The 22,363-nt window shown below is 42.5% G+C and overlaps 1 protein-coding gene across 6 annotated transcripts in view; it reads right to left on the minus strand.

Moving 5' to 3' along the window:
• LOC121582691 (scavenger receptor class B member 1) overlaps window positions 1-22,363 on the minus strand; it is a 61,716-nt gene that overhangs the window by 30,435 nt on the left and 8,918 nt on the right. For all 6 annotated transcript variants that reach the window (XM_041898694.2, XM_041898692.2, XM_041898693.2 and 3 more), the window contains exons 2-4: window positions 15,862-16,022; window positions 2,999-3,140; window positions 2,704-2,907 (exon numbers count right to left, since the gene is read on the minus strand). In XM_041898694.2, the coding sequence (XP_041754628.1) occupies window positions 2,704-2,907; window positions 2,999-3,140; window positions 15,862-16,022 (507 nt within the window). The remainder of the gene's footprint in view (window positions 1-2,703; window positions 2,908-2,998; window positions 3,141-15,861; window positions 16,023-22,363) is intronic.

Consider the following 22,363-nt stretch of genomic DNA (forward strand, 5'->3'; position numbering starts at 1 on the left):
TCACTAAAACCAGACAGCCAACCTAAACAGGTTGTAGATCAGGGGTACGCAAATACTATTTGCGGTCCGGACACACACATTTCCTAGGTGGCAAAGGTCCAGATGGATATTGTCATTAATTGCCGTAGTAACAAAGCCCCACCTCACAACCCATGCGATCCCAAACTGTTCAAACAGTTCCCACCCCTCGTTGCATTTTTAAAAGCACATTTCCTGCAATTCTACACATTTTGCCATTGGGCAGAGAGAGAATTCTGCAGTTAAAGCAAATTTCATGCAATTCTCATGTCTTGGGTGTTCCTATTGTTATGTAACCGATTAGCCAGCCTACCGGTTTAAATACACTCGTTATGTCTAGGGGTCCTAGGCATAGCTACGTGGTCTGTAACCGGATTTAATGTGTGCAATTAGGTGAGAAGTCAGAATATGAGAACAGTGTTTTATGCACGTGTGCCCCAGGACACAGCAACCTTACCTGGGTCCAGGGCCAGCTCAGTCTCGACTCCTGGGTCGGTATGCCCAAGCAATTATTGTTTGTTTAGTTGATGCCGATATAAATGTATACAAAAGAAAACGTCTTATTTTTTTTTTAAACAGGCGTGCCCAAACTAAAGGAGGTAACATTAACACAAAATGACCACTGGCAGGGAAAGAGGCTTCTGGCCACCTCTCGCACTGATTGCCGATCACCCCGCACCTATGTACTTATCAATGCTTCCGAGCAGGGCACCTGACCCAGTTGCTGCTGCCCCCTAGGAATGGAATGTGGAAGTGGTCATGTAGTGTCCATCTATGTGGCAACCCTAAACTAGCCCCCATATTATAACAATATGATAATTGAGTGACTCAACAAAATCAAAATGGGGGCCCCTGGGCACGTACTCTTGCCATGATACAGTTGAAGTCAGAAGTTTACATACACCTTAGCCAAATCCATTTAAACTCAGTTTTTCACAATTCCTGACATTTAATCCTAGTAGAAATTCCCTGTCTTATGTCAGTTAGGATCACCACTTTATTTTAAGAATGTGAAATGTCAGAATAATGATTTATTTCAGCTTTTATTTCTTTCATCACATTCCCAGTGGGTCAGAAGTTTACATACACTCAATTAGTATTTGGTAGCATTGCCTTTAAAATTGTTTAACTTGGGTCAAACGTTTCGGGTAGCCTTCCACAAGCTTCTCACAATAAGTTGGGTGAATTTTGGACCATTCCTCCTGACAGAGCTGGTGTAACTGAGTCAGGTTTGTAGGCCTCCTTGCTCGCACACGCTTTTTCAGTTCTGCCCACACATTTTCTATAGGATTGAGATCAGGGCTTTGTGATGGCCACTCCAATACCTTGACTTTGTTGTCCTTAAGCCATTTTGCCACAACTCTGGAAGTATGCTTGGGGTCATTGTCCATTTGGAAGACCCATTTGCGACCAAGCTTTAACTTCCTGACTGATGTCTTGAGATGTTGCGTCAATATATCCACATCATTTTCCTTCCTCATGATGCAATCTATTTTGTGAAGTGCACCAGTCCCTCCTGCAGCAAAGCACCCCCACAGCAGGATGCTGCCACCCCCGTGCTTCACGGTTGGGATGGTGTTTTTCGGCTTGCAAGAGACCCCCTTATTCCTCCAAACAACAATGGTCATTATTGCCAAACAGTTCTATTTCGGTTTCATCAGACCAGAGGTACGATCTTTATCCCCATGTGCAGTTGCAAACCGTAGTCTGGCTTTTCTATGGCGGTTTTGGAGCAGTGGCTTCTTCCTTGCTGAGCGGCCTTTCAGGTTGTCAATATAGGACTTGTTTTACTGTGGATATAGATACTTTTGTACCTGTTTCCTCCAGCATCTTCACAAGGTCCTTTGCTGTTGTTCTGGGATTGATTTGCACTTTTCGCATCAAAGTACGTTCATCTCTAGGACACAGAACGTGTCTCCTTCCTGAGCGGTATGACGGCTGCGTGGTGTTTATATTTGCATACTATTGTTTGTACAGATGAACGTGGTACCTTCAGGCGTTTAGAAATTGCTCCCAAGGATGAACCAGACCTGTGGAGGTCTACAATTTCTTTTCTGAGGTCTTGGCTGATTTCTTTTGATTCTCCAATGATGTCAAGCAAAGAGGCACTGAGTTTGAATGTAGGCCTTGAAATACATCCACAGGTACACCTCCAATTGACTCAAATGATGTCAATTAGCCTATCAGAAGCTTCTAAAGCCATGACATCATTTTCTGGAATTCTCCAAACTGTTTAAAGGCACAGTCAACTTAGTGTATGTAAACTTCTGACCCACTGGAATTGTGATAGTGAATTATAAGTGAAATAATCTGTCTGTAAACAATTGTTGGAAAAATGACTTGTGTCATGCACAAAGTAGACGTCCTAACCGACTTGCCAAAACTAAAGTCTGTTAATAAGAAATTTGTGGAGTGGTTGAAAAACAAGTTTTAATGACTCCAACCTAAGTGTATGTAAACTTCCGATTTCAACTATAACTACAAGATTTAGATAGCTGGTTAGCCTAACTTACCTACCTGGCTAACATGGGCTAGTTTATCAACTGTTCATTTCTAACAGGTTATAAATAGCTCTTCAAGGTCTGTCAATGAATTACATAATAGGAAAACTGCCCATGCACGCACCTCCCTCCCGTCTAAAATGGCTTGCTCTCCTCTCCTCCACCGTCTTGCTCACCCACTCACCTCAGCGAAGAGGCCAAACTTGCCAGTGGAGGGTAGCATCCCAGGGAGCCATTTATTGAGGAAGTCCACCAGCTTGCTGTCGTAGCCCCACATCAGCTCTTCTACAGACTTGGTGAGGAAAGGTCCCTCCTTAAAGGTCTTAAAGGTGGTGCTGATCATCAGACGCAATGCGAACGGCAAGTTCTCCATCATCACTGCCGCACCCTGGGAGACAGAGGGGAAAGAGGAAGAGGTGAGGGAGAGTCCAGTTCTAATAAGTTAGTGAGTGTGTGTGCACTCAGCAGTGCAGTCTTACCAACACAAGCATGTTGGGGATGGTGACCACATCCGACTCATTGCCCATTGACATGCTAGGCTCAAAGAAGTAGCTCCTGTATTCAAGATACGACACTGTGTGGTTTGGATGGAACGTGATGTTCTGCTTCTGAATACGCTTCCTGAAACACATACAACCACACAACCCAGGTCAACCTCAAACTGACTGTAGATGTAAATGGATAGAGAGACTTTACAACTTTAAAGGGGTTTACAAGTCATTTATAAGGGGTTTATAAGGCATTGAGGCATTTATGAATACTTTATTGATTGTTAAATCATACATGAAAGTTGACTGGAGATCTGAATGAAGAGTGAACTTGCAGGGGTAAAGCCTGTCAATTTTTCCCTACTTGCTGATCGAGAGCAGAAAAACCATGACTATGCACTCCCCCACAGAGACAATTTTTTTCTCCAACTGGCCTAACTGTTACACAATGGTCCACATGTAGAGGCTCAGAGCCACAGAATGTTGAACTCCAAATACTGAAAACCATATGCCCCAAAGTAAACCTCCAGAACGAAAACAAACTTAGACTTAGGCATACATCACAGGACAACACTCAAAATAAAACATGTACAGTGCCTTGAATAAGTATTTGCCCCCTTTGATTCTCTATTTTTGCATATTTTTGAAACTGAATGTTATCAGATCTTCAACCAAAACATAATTAGATAAAAGGAGTTTATAACAAAAAAGTATTCTTATTTTATTTATTTATTTAACTAACGCAGTTACGCAACAACCAATTAAAGTAAAACGTAATTGCCCACTTACATTTGTGTGTTTTCAAGAATGAACTGCTCGTTTCAAGACCTGCCACAACATCTCAATTGGGATTAGGTCTGGACTTTGACTAGGCCATTCCAAAACTTCAAATGTGTTGCTTTTTAACCATTTTGATGTAGACTTGATTGCGTGTTTTGGATCATTGTCTTGCTGCATGACCCAGCTGCGCTTCAGCTCACAGACGGATGGCATGACATCCTCCGATTCAGAGCAGAATTCATGGTTGCTTCTACTAAGGTAAGTCGTCCAGGTCCTGAGGCAGCAAAGCATTCCCAAACCATCACACTACCACCAAGCTTGACCGTTTGTATGAGGTCCTTTCTGTGGAATGCAGCATTGATGGGAACCATCTCGTCCAAAGAGTTGACTCAAATTTGCCAGAAAGCACCTGGAAGATCATCAAGACTCTTGGAAGAATGTTCTATGGACAGACGTCTAACATTTTGGACAACATGGGTCCCATTATGCTATAATGGCTAGAAAGCAACACATTTGAAGTTTTGGAATGCCCTAGTCAAAGTCCAGACCTAATCCCAATTGAGATGTTGTGGTAGGACTTTAAACGAGCAGTTCATGCTTGAAAACACACAAATGTCGCTTAGTTAAAGCAGTTCTGCATGGAAGAGTGGGCCAAAATTCCTCCACAGCAACATGAGACTGATCAATGACTACAGGAAGTGTTTGATTGAATTCATTGCAACTGAAGATGGCACAACCAGTTATTGAGTGTAAGGGGGCAATTACTTTTCACACAGGGGCATTGGTGTTGCTTAACTTTTATGAAATAAGTATGCAATTGTTGCGTTAGTTGTTCACTCAGGTTCCCTTTATCTAATATTAGGGTTTGGCTGAAGCTCTGATAACATTCAGTATAAAAAATATGCAAAAGTAGAGAAAATTAGAAAGGGGGAAAATACTTTTTCACAGCACTTTAGATCTAAAAAGCAGACTTTCCTCCCATCAGCACAACAGTACTAGGTCATAACTGTTCCGCTTATTAACCACTGAGGGCATTCCACTGAGACTGGCTCCTATTAGCTTACAGAGACAAAAAACAGGAGAGAACTTAAGAGAGAACGGAGAAAAGTTGTTAGAGAATAAAGAGAAAGGGAGGAAAGGTAGAGAGAAAGAAGATCGGTTTGAAAACAGAGAGACAGTGGATAGTTAAGTTATAGGGTGAAAGAGGCCAGAGCAATAAGGACAGGGGTCCGATATTCAGGGGTGACAGAGACGCTAAGAGACAGAGACAGGCAGGTTGACGTTTAAAGACGATTTATGCTTGATCCGGCGATGCAGTCCGGAGGCTCCGTATGGAGGGTGTGACGCAAATGCGGCACCTTCGGAGGCTTGCAGAGGCCAAATCAAGCTCCATACCACATCGCTGTGCGCCTCCCATATTTTGTATCAATGCGGATGGCTCCGTATAGCTCCGTATTGACATGATTGGTTGACGGTAGGTAGGGGCGGTACTTCCTGTACAAACACAAACTCACTACCTTGACAACAGCTCTGCGAAGCACAAGATGTATGAATGCCCTGACTTCTGCAGAGGCCACATTGCAGTAAATGCTGTACGGCCAATACAGAGGCTGGATTGACCATAACATCGGTTTCTATTAGGATGAGTCCTATCCTTGAGGCAGAACTGAGCAATTTCCCCTAGATTGGCCAGCTGCAAAGTCCAAATTGGCCAGCTAGTGACCATTCTGCAGAACTGCCTCCAGAGCACGATTCATGACAAAAAACACTAACCTGGAGGCGACAGTAAGAGAAAGCAAGAGGGAGGAGAGAGAGGGAAAAGACCCTCGAATAGGGTTCGAGTCTACCCCATCGTACCCTTTCACTAAGAAAAACATTTCCTCATCCCTCGCTCCTAGAGTGAAAGTATGAGAAGAATGCGATCTATTTGTCCTCCTATGCACGGTCAACTGGGGGACCATATACAGACAGGTGTGTGCCTTTCCAAATCATGTCCAATCAATTGAATGTACCACAGGTGGACTCCGATCAAGTTGTAGTAACATCAAGAATGATCAATGGAAACTCAAATTTCGAGTCTTATAGCAAATGGTCTGAATAATTATGTAAAAAATGAATTTCTGTTTTAAATTTTTAAATGTGTTAATTTCTAAAAACCTGTTTACGCTTTGTCATTATTGGGCATTGATGAGGATGGATTTTTTTGTTGTTGACATTTTTCAAAAGCAGGCGAGGCGGCAAGAGGCGAGCAAAACCAATCGAGATCCTCCCAATGTCAGGAGCACCAATGTCCCCCCTCTCCTAAAAAGGGGCACAGCCATCACCCACTTTACCCCTCTGCTCATCCCTTCCTCCAACTATTCCTCTTCCATCTCGACTGATGTCAATATTTCAGCCAAGAAAAACAACCCTCCAGGGGCTCCCCGTATCTTGGATATAGAGACGGATACATGGCACAGAGCAGTCAGCTAAATGTTTTAACCATGCAGTAATCACATATTGTAAGAGACCAAGGCCCTGATTCCATCGACGAGACACTGCATCCTGACTAAGATACTGTAAGTTGTTTTGGTTTTTCCATGGGTCATACGTATATTGCAGAGGCTTTTGTTGGATCAGAAAACTACTTTGTGCAGAACGTACAGTAAAGCTGCCGGAGCCATTCTATCATTTTCAATCTCCTTGTGCCTGTGTGATTTCCCCTGCCTGTTGTTAGTATGCAGCCAGTAGGGGTGTGTGGGTAAACATTTTTTGTTTTTTAAATATTTAAAAAAATTGTTTTTGTTTTTTTATCACTGGGGAAGCAAAGCTCCCCCCCCCCCCCACAAAAAAAGCCATATCAGAACCTGTGTTGTGATAATTGCATTGATTGCTCTATAACCTGTTAGTTCATATGCCTTGCGACCGTGATACACTACATGACCAAAAGTATGTGGACACCCGCTCGTCGAAAATCTCATCCCAAAATCATGGGCATTAATATGGAGTTGGTCCCCCCTTTGCTGCTGTAACAGCCTCCACTCTTCTGGGAAGGCTTTCCACTAGATGTTGGAACATCGCTGCGGGGACTTGCTTCAATTCAGCCACAAGAGCATTAGTGAGGTCGGGCACTGGTGTTGGGCGATTAGGCCTGGCTCACAGTTGGCGTTCCAATTCATCCCAAAGGTGTTCGATGGCGTTGAGGTCAAGGCTCTGTGCAGGCCAGTTAAGTTCTTCCACACCGATCTCGACAAACCATTTCTGTATGGACCTCGCTTTGTGCACGGGGGCATTGTCATGCTGAAACAGGAAAAGGCCTTCCCCAAACTGTTGCCACAAAGTTGGAAGTACAGAATCATCTAGAATGTCATTGTATGCTGTAGCGTTAAGATTTCCCTTCCCTGGAACCATGAAACAGCCTCAGACCATTATTCCTCCTCCACCAAACTTTACAGATGGCGCCATGCATTCGGGCAGGTAGTGTTCTCCTGGCAAACCCAGATTTGTCCGTCGGACTGCCTGATGGTGAAGCGTGATTCATCAATCCAGAGAACTGGTTTCCACTTATCCAGAGTCCAATGGCTGCAAGCTTTTCACCAGTCCAGAGATTTGATGAACCGACTTGTTGGAACGCTGGCATCCTATGACAGTGCCACGTTGAAAGTCACTGAGCTCTTCAGTAAGGCCATTCTACTGCCAATGTTTGTCTATGGAGATTGCATGGCTGTGTGGCTGAAACAGCCGAATCCACTAATTTGAAGGGATGTCCACATACTTTTGTATATATAGTGTATATAGGCCTAAGACCGAGACGATAAGACACAGTGGAAGAATAAATTCAACCACACCTTTGTTTCATCACAAAACCGTAGAGCAACATCTGTACACAAATAATATTGCATGTAACAAACAATTACATGACCTACAGCATGGTCAATCAAGTTCCCGACATTTTCGGACTATTAAACAACTTGATTTGGAACCACAGAGAGTTACCGCAAGTCGCAAAGAAAACAGGAGCTGCCTCCACTATTCCAGCACCATTTCAACATCAAATCACCTATGCTTAGTCTAATACAGTGACAATGAAAAGATACCAAAAACTATTTAGTCCAATCAATGTAAGCTAAATATGAAGTGGCTGTCCATGGTACTGATGTGGGTGTGTGTTTGTGCGCAAGTAGAAGAAAAAAACGTTGACTCACCCAATGCCATCCTCCTCTCTAGCATGTCGCCAAAATAGTCTATGACTGTCATACAGTAGGCTATATGCTTTTAGTTGTTGTCCTGGCTAAAATGCTTGCTCGCTAGCTTAACTTCCTTTCATGGGCAATGATGAGCCAGCTAGTTAACATTAGCCTACTACACATTGAACTTCCATCCTCTCAGGCCAGGGGCACAATGTATGCATTTATGGTTGGATCAGAATCTCCATTATAATTATTGTCCAGTACGGCGAATTAAGTAAAACCACAAGTCCAAATCCCTATCTCCATCCATGGCTAATTTAGTAAAGGGACAATTTCAGCCACTGGAGGACAACGAGACGCAACAATTCAAGTTCTGTCAATGACGTTTGGCTTTTGTTGTGATGTGATTGGTGTGAAGCCAAATCCAAACTGGCTTCCCTTTACACTTTTTTTGGTGCGCCAGGACCATTCACAGTTTAGCTCAACGCTGATTGGCTATTATTTAAAAAAATATAAAGGGAGACCTAATACTCGCTGGCTTCCCTTGCATTCAATGCAACGGGCGGCAACAATATCATACTCTTTCTGACCAGACAGCATCAGATAGATGGCCTTCACATACAGAGGGGCACTGTTTCGTTTGCTCGGATGCCTTCTTTTGTGATATACAGTACATTCGGCTTCAAACGAATTGAAGGAACATTTTACATGTTTTGGGGAAGCCTGGCGTCCCTTGGCATCCATGAATACGCGCCAATTTTTAATAATAATAATTATTATTATTATTCAATTCTATAATTCTAAAAACGATAATCTGTTTCTGGTACGTTGAAAAGTGGATGGGAGGTAGTTTTGAATATTACGCTGATGGGGAAGTACATTTTTTGTAGGTTCTGGATTTATTAAACAATACGTTTATATTTTAATACATCAATGCAACAGGTTGTGATGACTACATTACCGGAAAGGGATTATAGGTTTATATTAGAAGGTGTAGTCAACTCAATGAAACGTGGTATTATCTGATGTGTTTTGAGCAGGATTATTTCCTATATGATTGGTGGAAGTACCCTACAGTATAATTGTTAAGGAAGACGTAGGAGATCACATCTCCTCTGTAGCTCAGCTGGTAGAGCACCGCGCTTGTAACGCCAAGGTAGTGGGTTCGATCCCCGGGACCACCCATACACAAAAATGTATGCACGCATGACTGTAAGTCGCTTTGGATAAAAGCGTCTGCTAAATGGCATATTATTATTATTATTATTATTATTATTATTATTATTATCATCATCTCAAACACCTTTTAATAAGACGCTTGGGATCAAATATCACTGATTCTTTATGCGTAGTAATTGATTTTATTTGCGAATGACTAAAATATTAAATTTATAGGGGTGACAGGAACAATCTAAGGGGAAACAGATATTACCTATGTCGTTGGACAGTGATCCAGTAACGATACCATGATAATTTGATATGGGATCAAAAGGAACCGATGCTGGGGTTGAATAATCATTGTGAGAGAGTCTAAAGGGTAATCAATTAAAAATACTAATTGTAAACTCAGAGAACCTTGAGTGGCTTTCATCTTTGAGAGAGTTTGTCATCTTCTTCTGGAGTAGTCACATGTAATTAATTTGAAACAAACGATTAATGAGTTAAGGGAAGACAGTGGAATTATCGTTGCCATGATTACGAGTAAGGAGAAAAGGGCTTTCAGTATATTTTACAGATGTTCCCATGTATATGGTCTTGGGAAGAGGTGTTAGTTACATTCAGGATTAGGTAATAAGAGGGAGCTACCAACTTAAATAAGGCCTGGCCATTTTTGTTTGTTGTTTTCCAATATGGTTTTTCAAATAACCACACACAACCCACCTATTATACATGGTTACATAGGTTTTTTTATTTTTATTTTAGGGGGTTTTAACAGGTTAGAGATAAGTCTTAAAGGGGTACACAATTTTCTGAAATTTTTGTTTTCTGAGTGAGTTTTGGGTAAACACGTGATTTCTTTTAAGAAGAAATGTAATGAGGACTTAATGTACACTTGGGATACAACATTTATGAAATGTTTTGACTGTTGTTAATGATTAGTCTACTATAGAATGAAACACTTCTTTGAAGGGTTTGAATGACCTCTGACCTCTGTCCTGACTTTCTAGTGTGATTTGATCACCCACACTGGACAACAGAGTGACATAGGATGATGAATTTAAGGTAATTTATTATACCGAGTTGAGGGTCATTAGTAATACTGATAATTATGAAGAAGTTTATAATTTGGCAATAGTCCTATATATGATTCGGACCATGACATGGACAGAGTGAGAGAGCTAGTCCTGAATGAGGGACACCTGTCGCTAGTCAATTTTAATATTCCTTGAATTACCTTATGGGATACAATTAAGTTAAGGTATTATCAAAGGTTGTCATTTTAATTCAATTTATTATTTTGTTTTAACAGGCAATGTTGTTTTTTGGGGGTTTTTTTAACGCATGAATCAATGTGAGTCATGTGTCCAAAGGGGGTAAGCACTGGTCGCATAGGTCTTTTTGGTAAATATGCAAAATATGCAAATTGATTTAAGAATATGAGCAGTAGTAATTAATGTGTTATGGGTTAGATTAAATGTTTTATGTGCAAGTGTATTTGTGGTAGGAGGCAGGGTGTAGAGGAGGCCCGTCTATGAAACTAGTGTGCACTTCCTAATCTCAAGGCTTCTCCTGTCTGATAAGAAGACAGGGTATCGTAGCATACGGTGTCTCACCTAACAATGTTCTTAAGACTCTCTTCCCACGGGTGAAGGCTTCTCTGCCCAACCTAGCAGGAGAATATGAGCCTTGTCTGCACCCTGGAGACTGGCGGTAAAGGATTACAGAATTAAGAGATGGACAAAACCTAGGTGGAGAGGTCAGTACTAGGTGTTGCTGGCTACCTCGATGGAGGGGACAGTAGCAGAGAGAGATACCTGCATCCATGTGTCCCACTGTAGGAGTGTTCCAACCCCAGAGGAGGAAGATGGCACCGCCACTGCGGAGCATTGTTTTATTTTGTGTCTGTCTGTGTCTGTGTGTCTTTGCAGCAGTGACTCAACTTCCCCATTGGTACGCTGCCAGAATGACACACTCCACAAAACGATGTTGGTGGATTGAGAGGGACTCTGCATGATCCGAGACCCTAGCAACGGAAAAAGGTTCAGAGCTAAAAGGGACCATACATCATCACCCAGGCTACACCAACGGCTGTACGGATAGAGGGGAGAGCGACCTGGTATCATCTAAACCACTGCAACAGAGTACTACGAGGAAACCGATGACCTAGAGATGAGGGAGCTGAGGACGCTGGAGCTGACCAGAATCAAGTGATGGGAGACTATGGCAATGCTACTGATGAGCTAGGTGATATGGCTGATTCCCTCGGCGGAGGGACAGACCTCCAAGAACATCCAAGGACTTCAAGATTTTCCAGAAGTTAAAGAATCACCTGACTTTCCAACCATTCTTTTCTCTGTCTGTCGAGGGTTTCCCTATCAGAACTTGAGGTCTAACTTCTCGATCCTGTGAATCTGCAGTGTAGTTGATAGACTGATAAGGGGAGTACAGTGGGGGGAAAAAGTATTTAGTCAGCCACCAATTGTGTAAGTTCTCCCACTTAAAAAGATGAGGCCTGTAATTTTCATCATAGGTACACGTCAACTATGACAGACAAAATTAGAAAAGAAAATCCAGAAAATCACATTGTAGGATTTTTAATGAATTTATTTGCAAATTATGGTGGAAAATAAGTATTTGGTCAATAACAAAAGTTTCTCAATACTTTGTTATATACCGTTTGTTGGCAATGACACAGGTTGAACGTTTTCTGTAAGTCTTCACAAGGTTTTCACACACTGTTGCTGGTATTTTGGCCCATTCCTCCATGCAGATCTCCTCTAGAGCAGTGATGTTTTGGGGCTGTCGCTGGGCAACACAGACTTTCAACTCCCTCCAAAGATTTTCTATGGGGTTGAGATCTGGAGACTGGCTAGGCCACTCCAGGACCTTGAAATGCTTCTTACGAAGCCACTCCGTTGCCCGGGCGGTGTGTTTGGGATCATTGTCATGCTGAAAGACCCAGCCACGTTTCATCTTCAATGCCCTTGCTGATGGAAGGAGGTTTTCACTCAAAATCTCACGATACCTGGCCCCATTCATTCTTTCCTTTACACGGATCAGTCGTCCTGGTCCCTTTGCAGAAAAACAGCCCCAAAGCATGATGTTTCCACCCCCATGCTTCACAGTAGGTATGGTGTTCTTTGGATGCAACTCAGAATTCTTTGTCCTCCAAACACGACGAGTTGAGTTTTTACCAAAAAGTTCTATTTTGGTTTCATCTGACCATATGACATTCTCCCAATCCTCTTCTGGATCATCCAAATGCACTCTAGCAAACTTCAGACGGGCCTGGACATGTACTGGCTTAAGCAGGGGGACACGTCTGGCACTGCAGGATTTGAGTCCCTGGCGGCGTAGTGTGTTACTGACGGTAGGCTTTGTTACTTTGGTCCCAGCTCTCTGCAGGTCATTCACTAGGTCCCCCCATGTGTGGTTCTGGGATTTTTGCTCACCATTCTTGTGATCATTTTGACCCCACGGGGTGAGATCTTGCGTGGAGCCCCAGATCGAGGGAGATTATCAGTGGTCTTGTATGTCTTCCATTTCCTAATAATTGCTCCCACAGTTGATTTCTTCAAACCAAGCTGCTTACCTATTGCAGATTCAGTCTTCCCAGCCTGGTGCAGGTCTACAATTTTGTTTCTGGTGTCCGTTGACAGCTCTTTGGTCTTGGCCATAGTGGAGTTTGGAGTGTGACTGTTTGAGGTTGTGGACAGGTGTCTCTTATACTGATAACAAGTTCAAACAGGTGCCATTAATACAGGTAACGAGTGGAGGACAGGGGAGCCTCTTAAAGAAGAAGTTACAGGTCTGTGAGAGCCAGAAATCTTGCTTGTTTGTAGGTGACCAAATACTTATTTTCCACCATAATTTGCAAATAAATTCATTAAAAAATCCTACAAGTGATTTTTCTGGATTTTTTTCCTCAATTTGTCTGTCATAGTTGACGTGTACCTATGATGAAAATTACAGGCCTCTCATCTTTTTAAGTGGGAGAACTTGCACAATTGGTGGCTGACTAAATACTTTTTTCCCCCACTGTATATTAGAAATTGGTATTAAGAATAATTAGTAAAACATAATAATTTGTCATATAGTCAATGCTTATATGGATTTATTGGATTAGGAATGAACTCAACTAAACTGTTATGTTCTGTCTTCTCTTGCGGTAAATACAGATGGTGTATTGATGCATAGCAGGGATAATTCGGCCTAGATTGGTGTGAAACTCAAAAAAATAAATAATAAAAATCGGCTGAAGATGGACATCAGAGGCGTTGAAGACGTTCCTGTACAGCACCACTTCTACCTGCAACCGGTGTACAACAGCCAATAGAAGCTATCAACTGCTTTTCTCTCATGCCTTTTTTCTCTGGAGTGGGACAGGAGTCCACGATGAGTGAGAATGCAGAGAGATCTGTTCAAATACAACATTGTGTGTAGAGATGGTGGTGACTCGGATGAGACATTGAAGTTGGGACATTGTCATGGGCAATTCATTTTGAATAGTAATAGTAGCATTCTGGATTGTTATACTGTAAGTAATATAAGTGTACATTCTAAGAGTGGTGATATGTGCTAAGTTGAGGGTTAACTTTTATTGATAAGGCCCATGTGAATCACTAAGCATTGTCATTCTAAATTTGGGTTGAATAATTAATTTGTATATGTTGATGATTTTTCAGTAGACTATAGTTACATTTATTCAGACTCAGTGAACTATAAGATCAACATAGTTAATCAGTGAACACTAAGATAGATGTAACCCTATGTTGATATGCAAGAACTTAATTGGTTCCCATCATGGGGTGTGACATAGGAATGTTTATGCTATTTTCATCTGATCTGACCTTTCCTCAAGCCTAACTAATCCAAGGCTATACTGATTTATCACTAACTGAAACCAGAGTGTTATCCTTTGTATCTCTCCTCAGGCATATTATGGGAACAGAGTCAGGGTTGAACAGAGTTGAACATGGTACCTATTAACATTCATGGGTTTTCAAGCAATTGGGTATGAAATGTCACTCATTGGACAATATGCAATTGATAATTGCATAGCATTGGATGCTATTACAGTAGATAAAGGGGGAATGTATGCGATTATAGGGGGAGATGCATGTTGTACATACTTGCCATCAGAATAGGAAGGTTTTGGGAATTTAACTAAAGCTATGGGAAATATTACAGAAATACAGGATGGGATTAGTGATTACAGCTAGAGATGTATCAGTCAATATTAATGCAAGGAGGGAAAGTAAAAATTCTTCATCTATATCATGATATTCAAGTGTAGAGTCCATTGTATAATGTTGATTGGGGTGTGGGGAATGTGATGTTGGAACTGTATAACAGTGGATATAAGGTTTACAGGATTGGAAATGTGGAAACAAGACTACCTCAGTTGATCAGATAGCGCCCCAAGTGGCCAGAGAAAAGCTTGGGGCTCCTCTGGATGAAGAAATTGAGAATGTATTTGAAGTTATTTTTATTGGGATATATTCATCTACCTATATTGTAGTCTACATGTAACTTACAAATTGTCATGAATCAATGTCTTTTCTGGGATGATGTCATGAGGTTAGGAATTAAATTTGTAGGTTTTGTTTGTTTGGTTTAAGTAATGTTATATCTGTGGAAAATGGGGGATTGATATTACGTATTTTATACAGGATTAGTTCATGTTAGATATTATGAGCTGCATAAGGATTTGGAGGATGAGGACATTCCATGTATTTCTTTATGTCACTGGTGGGTGCCAGAAGGTATGCGGGCCAAGATAGCTGGGGGGCCACTGGTGCTAATCTTATGAGTACGTTATGGAATATCCTGACTAGAGTGCAACACAATACCATTAGGGTGATCCTATATGTGGTGAAGATTGACACTCAATAATGGTTGGCAACTGTTGGATAGAAGTAGCTTGCAAACAAGTATATAAGCTATAAGCTATAAGAGATTTCCTTTGTTCAGTTAGTTCAGAGAACACTTAGTTCATATAACGCGGGGCAATTTATGCTGAATCCAGTACCGCAATATTAAATACTTTGAACCAACTCTCCATCTAAGTGTTTAACTATTCTCTTGCATCCTGAATTACTTGATACCAGAAAACTCATCACAACACCTACCTACATGTACAAATTACCTTGACTAACCGGTACCCCCTGTATATAGCCACGTTATTGTTATTTGTTTGTGTTACTTTTTTTATTAAATATTTTCTTAATTCTTAACTCTTATTTCTTGAACTGCATTGTTGGTTAAGGGCTTGTAAGTAACCATTTCACGGTAAGGTCTACACATGTTGTATTCAGCGCATGTGACAAATAAAAATTGATTCATTTCAAATCAATGAATCTGCTAAAATGAATAATTTTACCGGCTTTTCATTAATACATTTTTCTTAATGCATTAACTCGGACAAAAGCCGGTTATTACCGGCTAGCGGAATCACTGGTCCAGGCCTATGGACCGAAGTATACACCGCTGTCAGTCCTAAAGACATACTGGGTTACACTACTACCCATACTAACACCAGGACACTAAAGCCAAAATGGTTCCATATTCCTTATAAAGTTGCACCTTTTTCCCTAAATCGTGCACTAGGGGTGCTTTCTAATCCACCATGTGAAACAAGCAGGCCTAAGGGTAAGAGATCAGAGGTCAGGGGTGAAGGGCCCTCTGTTCCGCCATAGGTCAGTGATAAGGGTTAGAGGTAAGATGTCAGGTGTGAAGTCCTACCTGTATACGTAGGGTCCTCTCTGCTCCACCATGGGTTTCTCTCCAGCCAGGACTTCGGTAGGGTTCAGGACATTGAAGAAATAGACAGACATGAAGAAGGGGACAGGGACATCCTTCCACATGGTGTAGGACATCTCATTCTTAGGGTCTATCACTAAGTTCTGAGGAGAGGACAATAATGCTTTAACTACCATACAAAACATATGTACACATTAATATACATGGTGTTCAGTACGACAGCTCGATCTATGCTCTGTGGGAGGGTCTCACTGACAGTAGCCCATATTCAGTGTGTGACCCATGTGGGAATCAAACACACAACCACACACACAAAAGTATGTGGACACCCCTTCAAATTAGTGGATTTGGATATTTCAGCCCCACCCGTTGCTGACAGGTGTATGAAATCGAACACACAGCCATACAATCTCCATAGACAAACATTGGCAGTAGAATGGCCTTACTGAAGAGCTCAGTGGCTTTCAACGTGGGACTGTCATAGGAAGCCACCTTTCCAACAAGTCAGTTTGTCAAATTTCTGCCCTGCTAGAGCTGCCCCGGTATGTGCTGTTATTGTGAAGTGGAAACGTCTAGGAGCAACAACGGCTCAACTGCGAAGTAGTATGCCAAACAAGCTCACAGAACGGGACCGCCGAGTGCTGTTGCTCGTAAAAATCGTCTGTCCTCGGTTGCAACACTCAGTACCGAGTTCCAAACGGCCTCTTGAAGCAACATCAGCACAATAACTGTTTGTCGAGAGCTTCATGAAATGGGTTTCCATGGCCGAGCAGCCGCACACAAGCCGAAGATCACCATGTGTAATGCCAAGCATCGGCTGGAGTGGTGTAAAGCTCTCCGCCATTTAACTCTGGAGCAGTGAATCACGCTTCACCATCTGGCAGTCCGACGGACGAATCTGGGTTTGGCGGATGCCAGGAGAACGCTACCTGCCCCAATGCATAATGCCAATTGTAAAGTTTGTTGGAGGAGGAATAATGGTCTGGGGCTGTTTTTCATGGTTTGGGCTAGGCCCCTTAATTACAGTGAAGGAAATCTTAGTAATGTACAGACACCCACATTTTTTCCCCCCACCTTTATTTAACCAGGTAAGCCAGTTGAGAACAAGTTCTCATTTACAACCGCAACCTGGCCAAGATAAAGCAAAGCAGTGCGATAAAAACAACACAGAGTTACATATGGGGTAAACAAAACAAAGTCAAAAATACAACAGAAAAAATATATACAGTGTGTTCAAATGTAGCAAGTTATGGAGGAAAGGCAATAAATAGGCCATAGTGCAAAATAATTACAATTTAGTATTAACACTGGAATGATAGATGTGCAAGAGATTATGTGCAAATAGAGATACTGGGGTGCAAATGAGCAAAATAAATAACAATATGGGGATGAGGTAGTTGGGTGGGCTAATTTCAGATGGGCTGTGTACAGGTGCAGTGATCGGTAAGGTGCTCTGACAACTGATGCTTAAAGTTAGTGAGGGAGATAAGAGTCTCCAGCTTCAGACATTTTTGCAATTCGTTCCAGTCATTGGCAGCAGAGAACTGGAAGGAATGGTGGCCAAAGGAGGTGTTGGCTTTGGGGATGACCAGTGAGATATACCTGCTGGAGCGCATACTACGGGTGGGTGTTGCTATGGTGACCAATGAGCTAAGATAAGGCGGGGATTTGCCTAGCAGTGATTTATAGATGGCCTGGAGCCAGTGGGTTTGGCGACGAATATGTAGTGAGGACCAGCCAACAAGAGCGTACAGGTCACAGTGGTGGGTAGTATATGGGGCTTTGGTGACAAAACGGATGGCACTGTGATAGACTACATCCAATTTGCTGAGTAGAGTGTTGGAGGCTATTTGGTAAATGACATCGCCGAAGTCAAGGATCGGTAGGATAGTCAGTTTTAAGAGGGCATGTTTGGCAGCATGAGTGAAGGAGGCTTTGTTGCGAAATAGATTGAACTTTGGATTGGAGATGCTTAATGTGAGTCTGGAAGGAGAGTTTACGGTCTAACCAGACACCTAGGTATTTGTAGTTGTCCACATACTCTAGGTCAGACCCGTCAAGGGTGCCAGCAGCGTTCGATTGAAGAGCATGCATTTAGTTTTACTAGTGTTTAAGAGCAGTTGGAGGCTACTGAAGGAGTGTTGTATGGCATTGAAGCTTGTTTGGAGGTTTGTTAACACAGTGTCCAATGAAGGGCCAGATGTATACAAAATGGTGTCGTCTGCGTAGAGGTGGATCTGAGAGTCACCAGCAGCAAGAGAGACATCATTGATATACACAGAGAAAAGAGTCGGCCCAAGAATTGAACCCTGACATAGCTCCAGACAACAGGCCCTCCGATTTGACACATTGAACTCTATCTGAGAAGTAGTTGGTGAACCAGGCGAGGCAGTCATTTGAGAAACCAAGGCTATTTAGTACTGCCAATGAGAATGCGGTGGTTAACAGAGTTGAAAGCCTTGGCCAGTTCGATGAAGACGGCTGCACAGTACTGTCTATTATCGATCGCTGTTATAATATCGTTTAGGACCTTGAGCGTGGCTGAGGTGCACCCATGACCAGCTCGGAAACCGGATAGCATAGCGGAGAAAGTACGGTGGGATTCGAAATGGTCGGTGATCTGTTTGTTAACTTGGCTTTCAAAAACTTTCGAAAGGCAGGGCAGGATGGATATAGGTCTGTAACAGTTTGGATCTAGAGTGTCACCCCCTTTGAAGAGGGGGATGACCGCGGCAGCTTCTCTGGGGATCTCTGGGGATCTCAGACGTTACGAAAGATAGGTTGAACAGGCTAGTAATAGGGGTTGCGACAATTTCGGCTGCTAGTTTTAGAAAGAAAGGGTCCAGATTGTCTAGCCCAGATGATATGTAGGGGTCCAGATTTTGCAGCTCTTTCAGAACATCAGCTGTCTGAATTTGTGTGAAGGAGAAGCGGGGGGGGCATGGGCAAGTTGCAGCGGGGGGTGCAGAGCTGGTGGCCGGGGTAGTGGTAGCCAGGTGGAAAGCATGGCCAGCCGTAGCAAAATGCTTGTTGAAATTCTCGATTATTGTAGATTTATCGGTGGTGATAGTGTTTCCTAGCCTCAGTGCAGTGGGCAGCTGGGAGGAGGTGCTCTTATTCTCCATGGACTTTACAGTGTCCCAGTTTTGGAGTTAGTGCTACACGGCGCAAATTTCTGTTTGAAAAAGCTAGCCTTTGCTTTCCTAACTGCTTGTGTATATTGGTTCCTAACTTCCCTGAAAAGTTGCATATCGCGGGGGCTATTCGATGCTAATGCAGTACGCCACAGGATGTTTTTGTGCTGGTCAAGGGCAGTCAAGTCTGAGGAGAACCAGGGGCTATATCTGTTCTTAGTTCTGTATTTTTTTAACGGGCATGTTTATTTAAGATTGAGAGGAAATTTAAGCATATGTTTTCTTTTCAGTCGCCTCCATCTCCTCTAACTGAAGCTAATGGTAGAGATTTTTTTTCTATTGATAATGTCAAATTAACAGCCACACAAAGACTCATGTGAAGGTGAAATTACAGAGGAGGAACTTCTGGATGCAATTAAAGACTAAGTCTGGGAAAACTCCAGGGTTGGATGGCATACCAGTCGAGGTATACCAAACCTTTTTTGATATACTAAGAGGACTGTTATTAGCATGTTTTAACCACTCCTATGTAAATGGTAGATTATCTGACACTCAAGAAGAAGATCTCATTATTACTGAAACAGGATACAAGTGGAAAATATAAAGATCCAGTCCATTTACAAAATTAGAGGCCCCTTACACTTCAGTGTTGTGATGCAAAAATCCTAGCCAAATGTATAGTGCATAGAATTAAAAAGGTATTGTCGGATATTATTCATTGTAATCAGACAGGTTTTTTACATGGAAGATACATTGGAGATAATATAAGGCAAGTATTGAAAACAATAGAAAACTATGGAAAATATGGGAAACCAGGCCTGCTATTCATAGCAGACTTCGAAAAGGCATTTGATAAAGTTCGACTGGGGTTTATATATAAATGCCTGGAGCATTTCAATTTTGGAGAATCTCTTATAAAATGGGTCAAAATCATGTATAGTAACCCTAGGTGTAAAATAGTCAATAATGGATATTTCTCAGAAAGTCTGTCAAGAGGAGTGAAACAAGGTTGTCCACTATCGGCATATCTATTTATTGTGGCCATCGAGATGTTAGCTATTAAAATCAGATCCAATAATAATATCAGAGGATTAGAAATCCAGGGCTTAAAAACAAAGGTGTCATTGTACGCTGATGATTCATCTTTTCTTTTAAATCCACAACTAGAATCCCTCCACAGCCTCAGAGGATCTACCGTATTTTCCGCACTATAAGGCGCACTTAAAAGCCTTTAATTTTCTCAAAAAACGACAGTGCGCCTTATAATCCGGAGCGCCTTATATATGGATCAATTGGTTAATTGGTTGATCCATACTGGTTGTACACGGCGCTCAAGGTGCTCTGTCAAAATGTTTCAGTATGAAAAACCAATAAAAACAATAATAAAAATGAAATGTTTCAGTACGACTGGTAAACTACAAAGCCGCACCACTTGCAGCATTACGGTAGCCAGTACACACCGGTACTGTGCTTACTCACAGTCCCACACCACTTGTGTGTGTATAAAGACCCCAAAATGGCACCTTTCAAGAGACACGCTTACGACGCAGAGTTCAAGCTCAAGGCTGTCGGTCATGCAGTAGAATATGGGAATAGAGCAGCAGCGAGAGAATTCAACATTAATGAATCAATGGTACGGAAGTGGAGGAAGCAAGAAGATGACCTGCGCCAAGTAAAGAAGACTAAACAGAGTTTCCGAGGGAACAAAGCGAGATGGCCACAGTTAGAGGACAAACTCGAACAGTGGGTTGTTGAACAGAGAGCAGCAAGTAGAAGCGTCTCTACAGTCACTATTCGAATGAAGGCAACAGCGCTAGCACGGGACATGACAATCGATGAATTTCGAGGCGGTCCTTCTTGGTGCTTTCGTTTATGAAAAGACGTAATCTCTCCATCCGCACACGAACTACCGTCTCGCAGCAACTGCCAAAAGATTACCAAGAAAAGCTGGTCACTTTCCGCGCATACTGCAAAAAGAAGATCACTGAAAAGAAGATCCGGCCAGAGCACATCACCAACATGGACGAGGTTCCACTCACCTTTGATATTCCCGTGAACCGCACTGTGGAGAAAACGGGGACCAGTACGGTGTCTGTACGCACCACAGGGAATGAGAAGTCATCCTTCACTGTAGTTCTCGCCTGCCAGGCTAATGACCAGAAACTTCCACCCATTATTATTTTCAAGAGGAAGACCTTGCCAAAAGAGAACTTTCCAGCCGGCGTCGTCATCAAAGCTAGCCCGAAGGGATGGATGGATGAGGAAAAGATGAGTGAGTGGCTGAGAGAAATTTACGTCAAGAGACTGGGTGGCTTTTTCCACACAGCAGCGTCCCTATTGATCTACGACTCAATGCGCGCCCATATCACCGATGCTGTCAAAAAACAAGTGAAGCAAACTAATTCGGAGCTTGCCGTCATTCCGGGTGGATTAACTAAAGAACTCCAGCCGCTAGATATTGGTGTCAACGGGGCGTTCAAAGCTAGACTGCGAGCTGCGTGGGAGCAGTGGATGACAGAAGGCGAACACACGTTCACCAAGATGGGGAGACAGCGCCGGGCGACTTACGCCACTATCTGCCAATGGATCGTGGATGCCTGGGCTGATATATCGGTCTCAACTGTGGTCAAAGCTTTCACGAAGGCAGGAATAATCTCTGAACTGCCAGGCAACAGCAGCGACACTGACTCGGATAATGACGAGAGGGAGCCGGGCAGGTTGGATGCCGTAGTCGCCCAACTGTTCAATTCGGACACTGAAGAAGAAGAATTCGAGGGGTTCGTGGATGGGGAATGAACTGAAAAAGTGAGCTTTACGTGTTATATGTAACTGAACAATGTTGAGTTATGCACTAACGTTTGATTTAGTGGTATCAGACTGTTTCTTTTACTACGTGTTTACTGAATCAGGGAAAGGTTCCCCTCCACGTTTGGGAGAGGAGTGAGCAAGGCTGGGAGATATTGTTAATATGCACATTAACGTTTGAACAACATTACCATGGGAGTGAACGGAGTTGTCAGCACGCTTAATAAAGTTTGACTTTATCTGACTGTTTTGTTGACATTCCTTTTAGCACAGCTCCATCTAGTGGATGCATAACGCAACCCCAGTCAATTCGTTTGACTACAGTATCTTCTATTCTATGCGCCTTATAATCCGGTGCGCCCTATATATGAAAACAGTTCTAAAATAGGCCATTCATTGAAGGTGCGCCTTATAATCCGGTGCGCCTTATAGTGCGGAAAATACGGTAGATACATTTTCTAACCTCTCTGGATTACAACCAAATTATGACAAATGTACTATATTACGTATTGGATCACAAAAAAATACATTTCTTACATTACCAT

This window comes from Coregonus clupeaformis, chromosome 15 (genome assembly GCF_020615455.1).
Source record: "Coregonus clupeaformis isolate EN_2021a chromosome 15, ASM2061545v1, whole genome shotgun sequence".
NCBI classification, from domain to species: domain Eukaryota; kingdom Metazoa; phylum Chordata; class Actinopteri; order Salmoniformes; family Salmonidae; genus Coregonus; species Coregonus clupeaformis.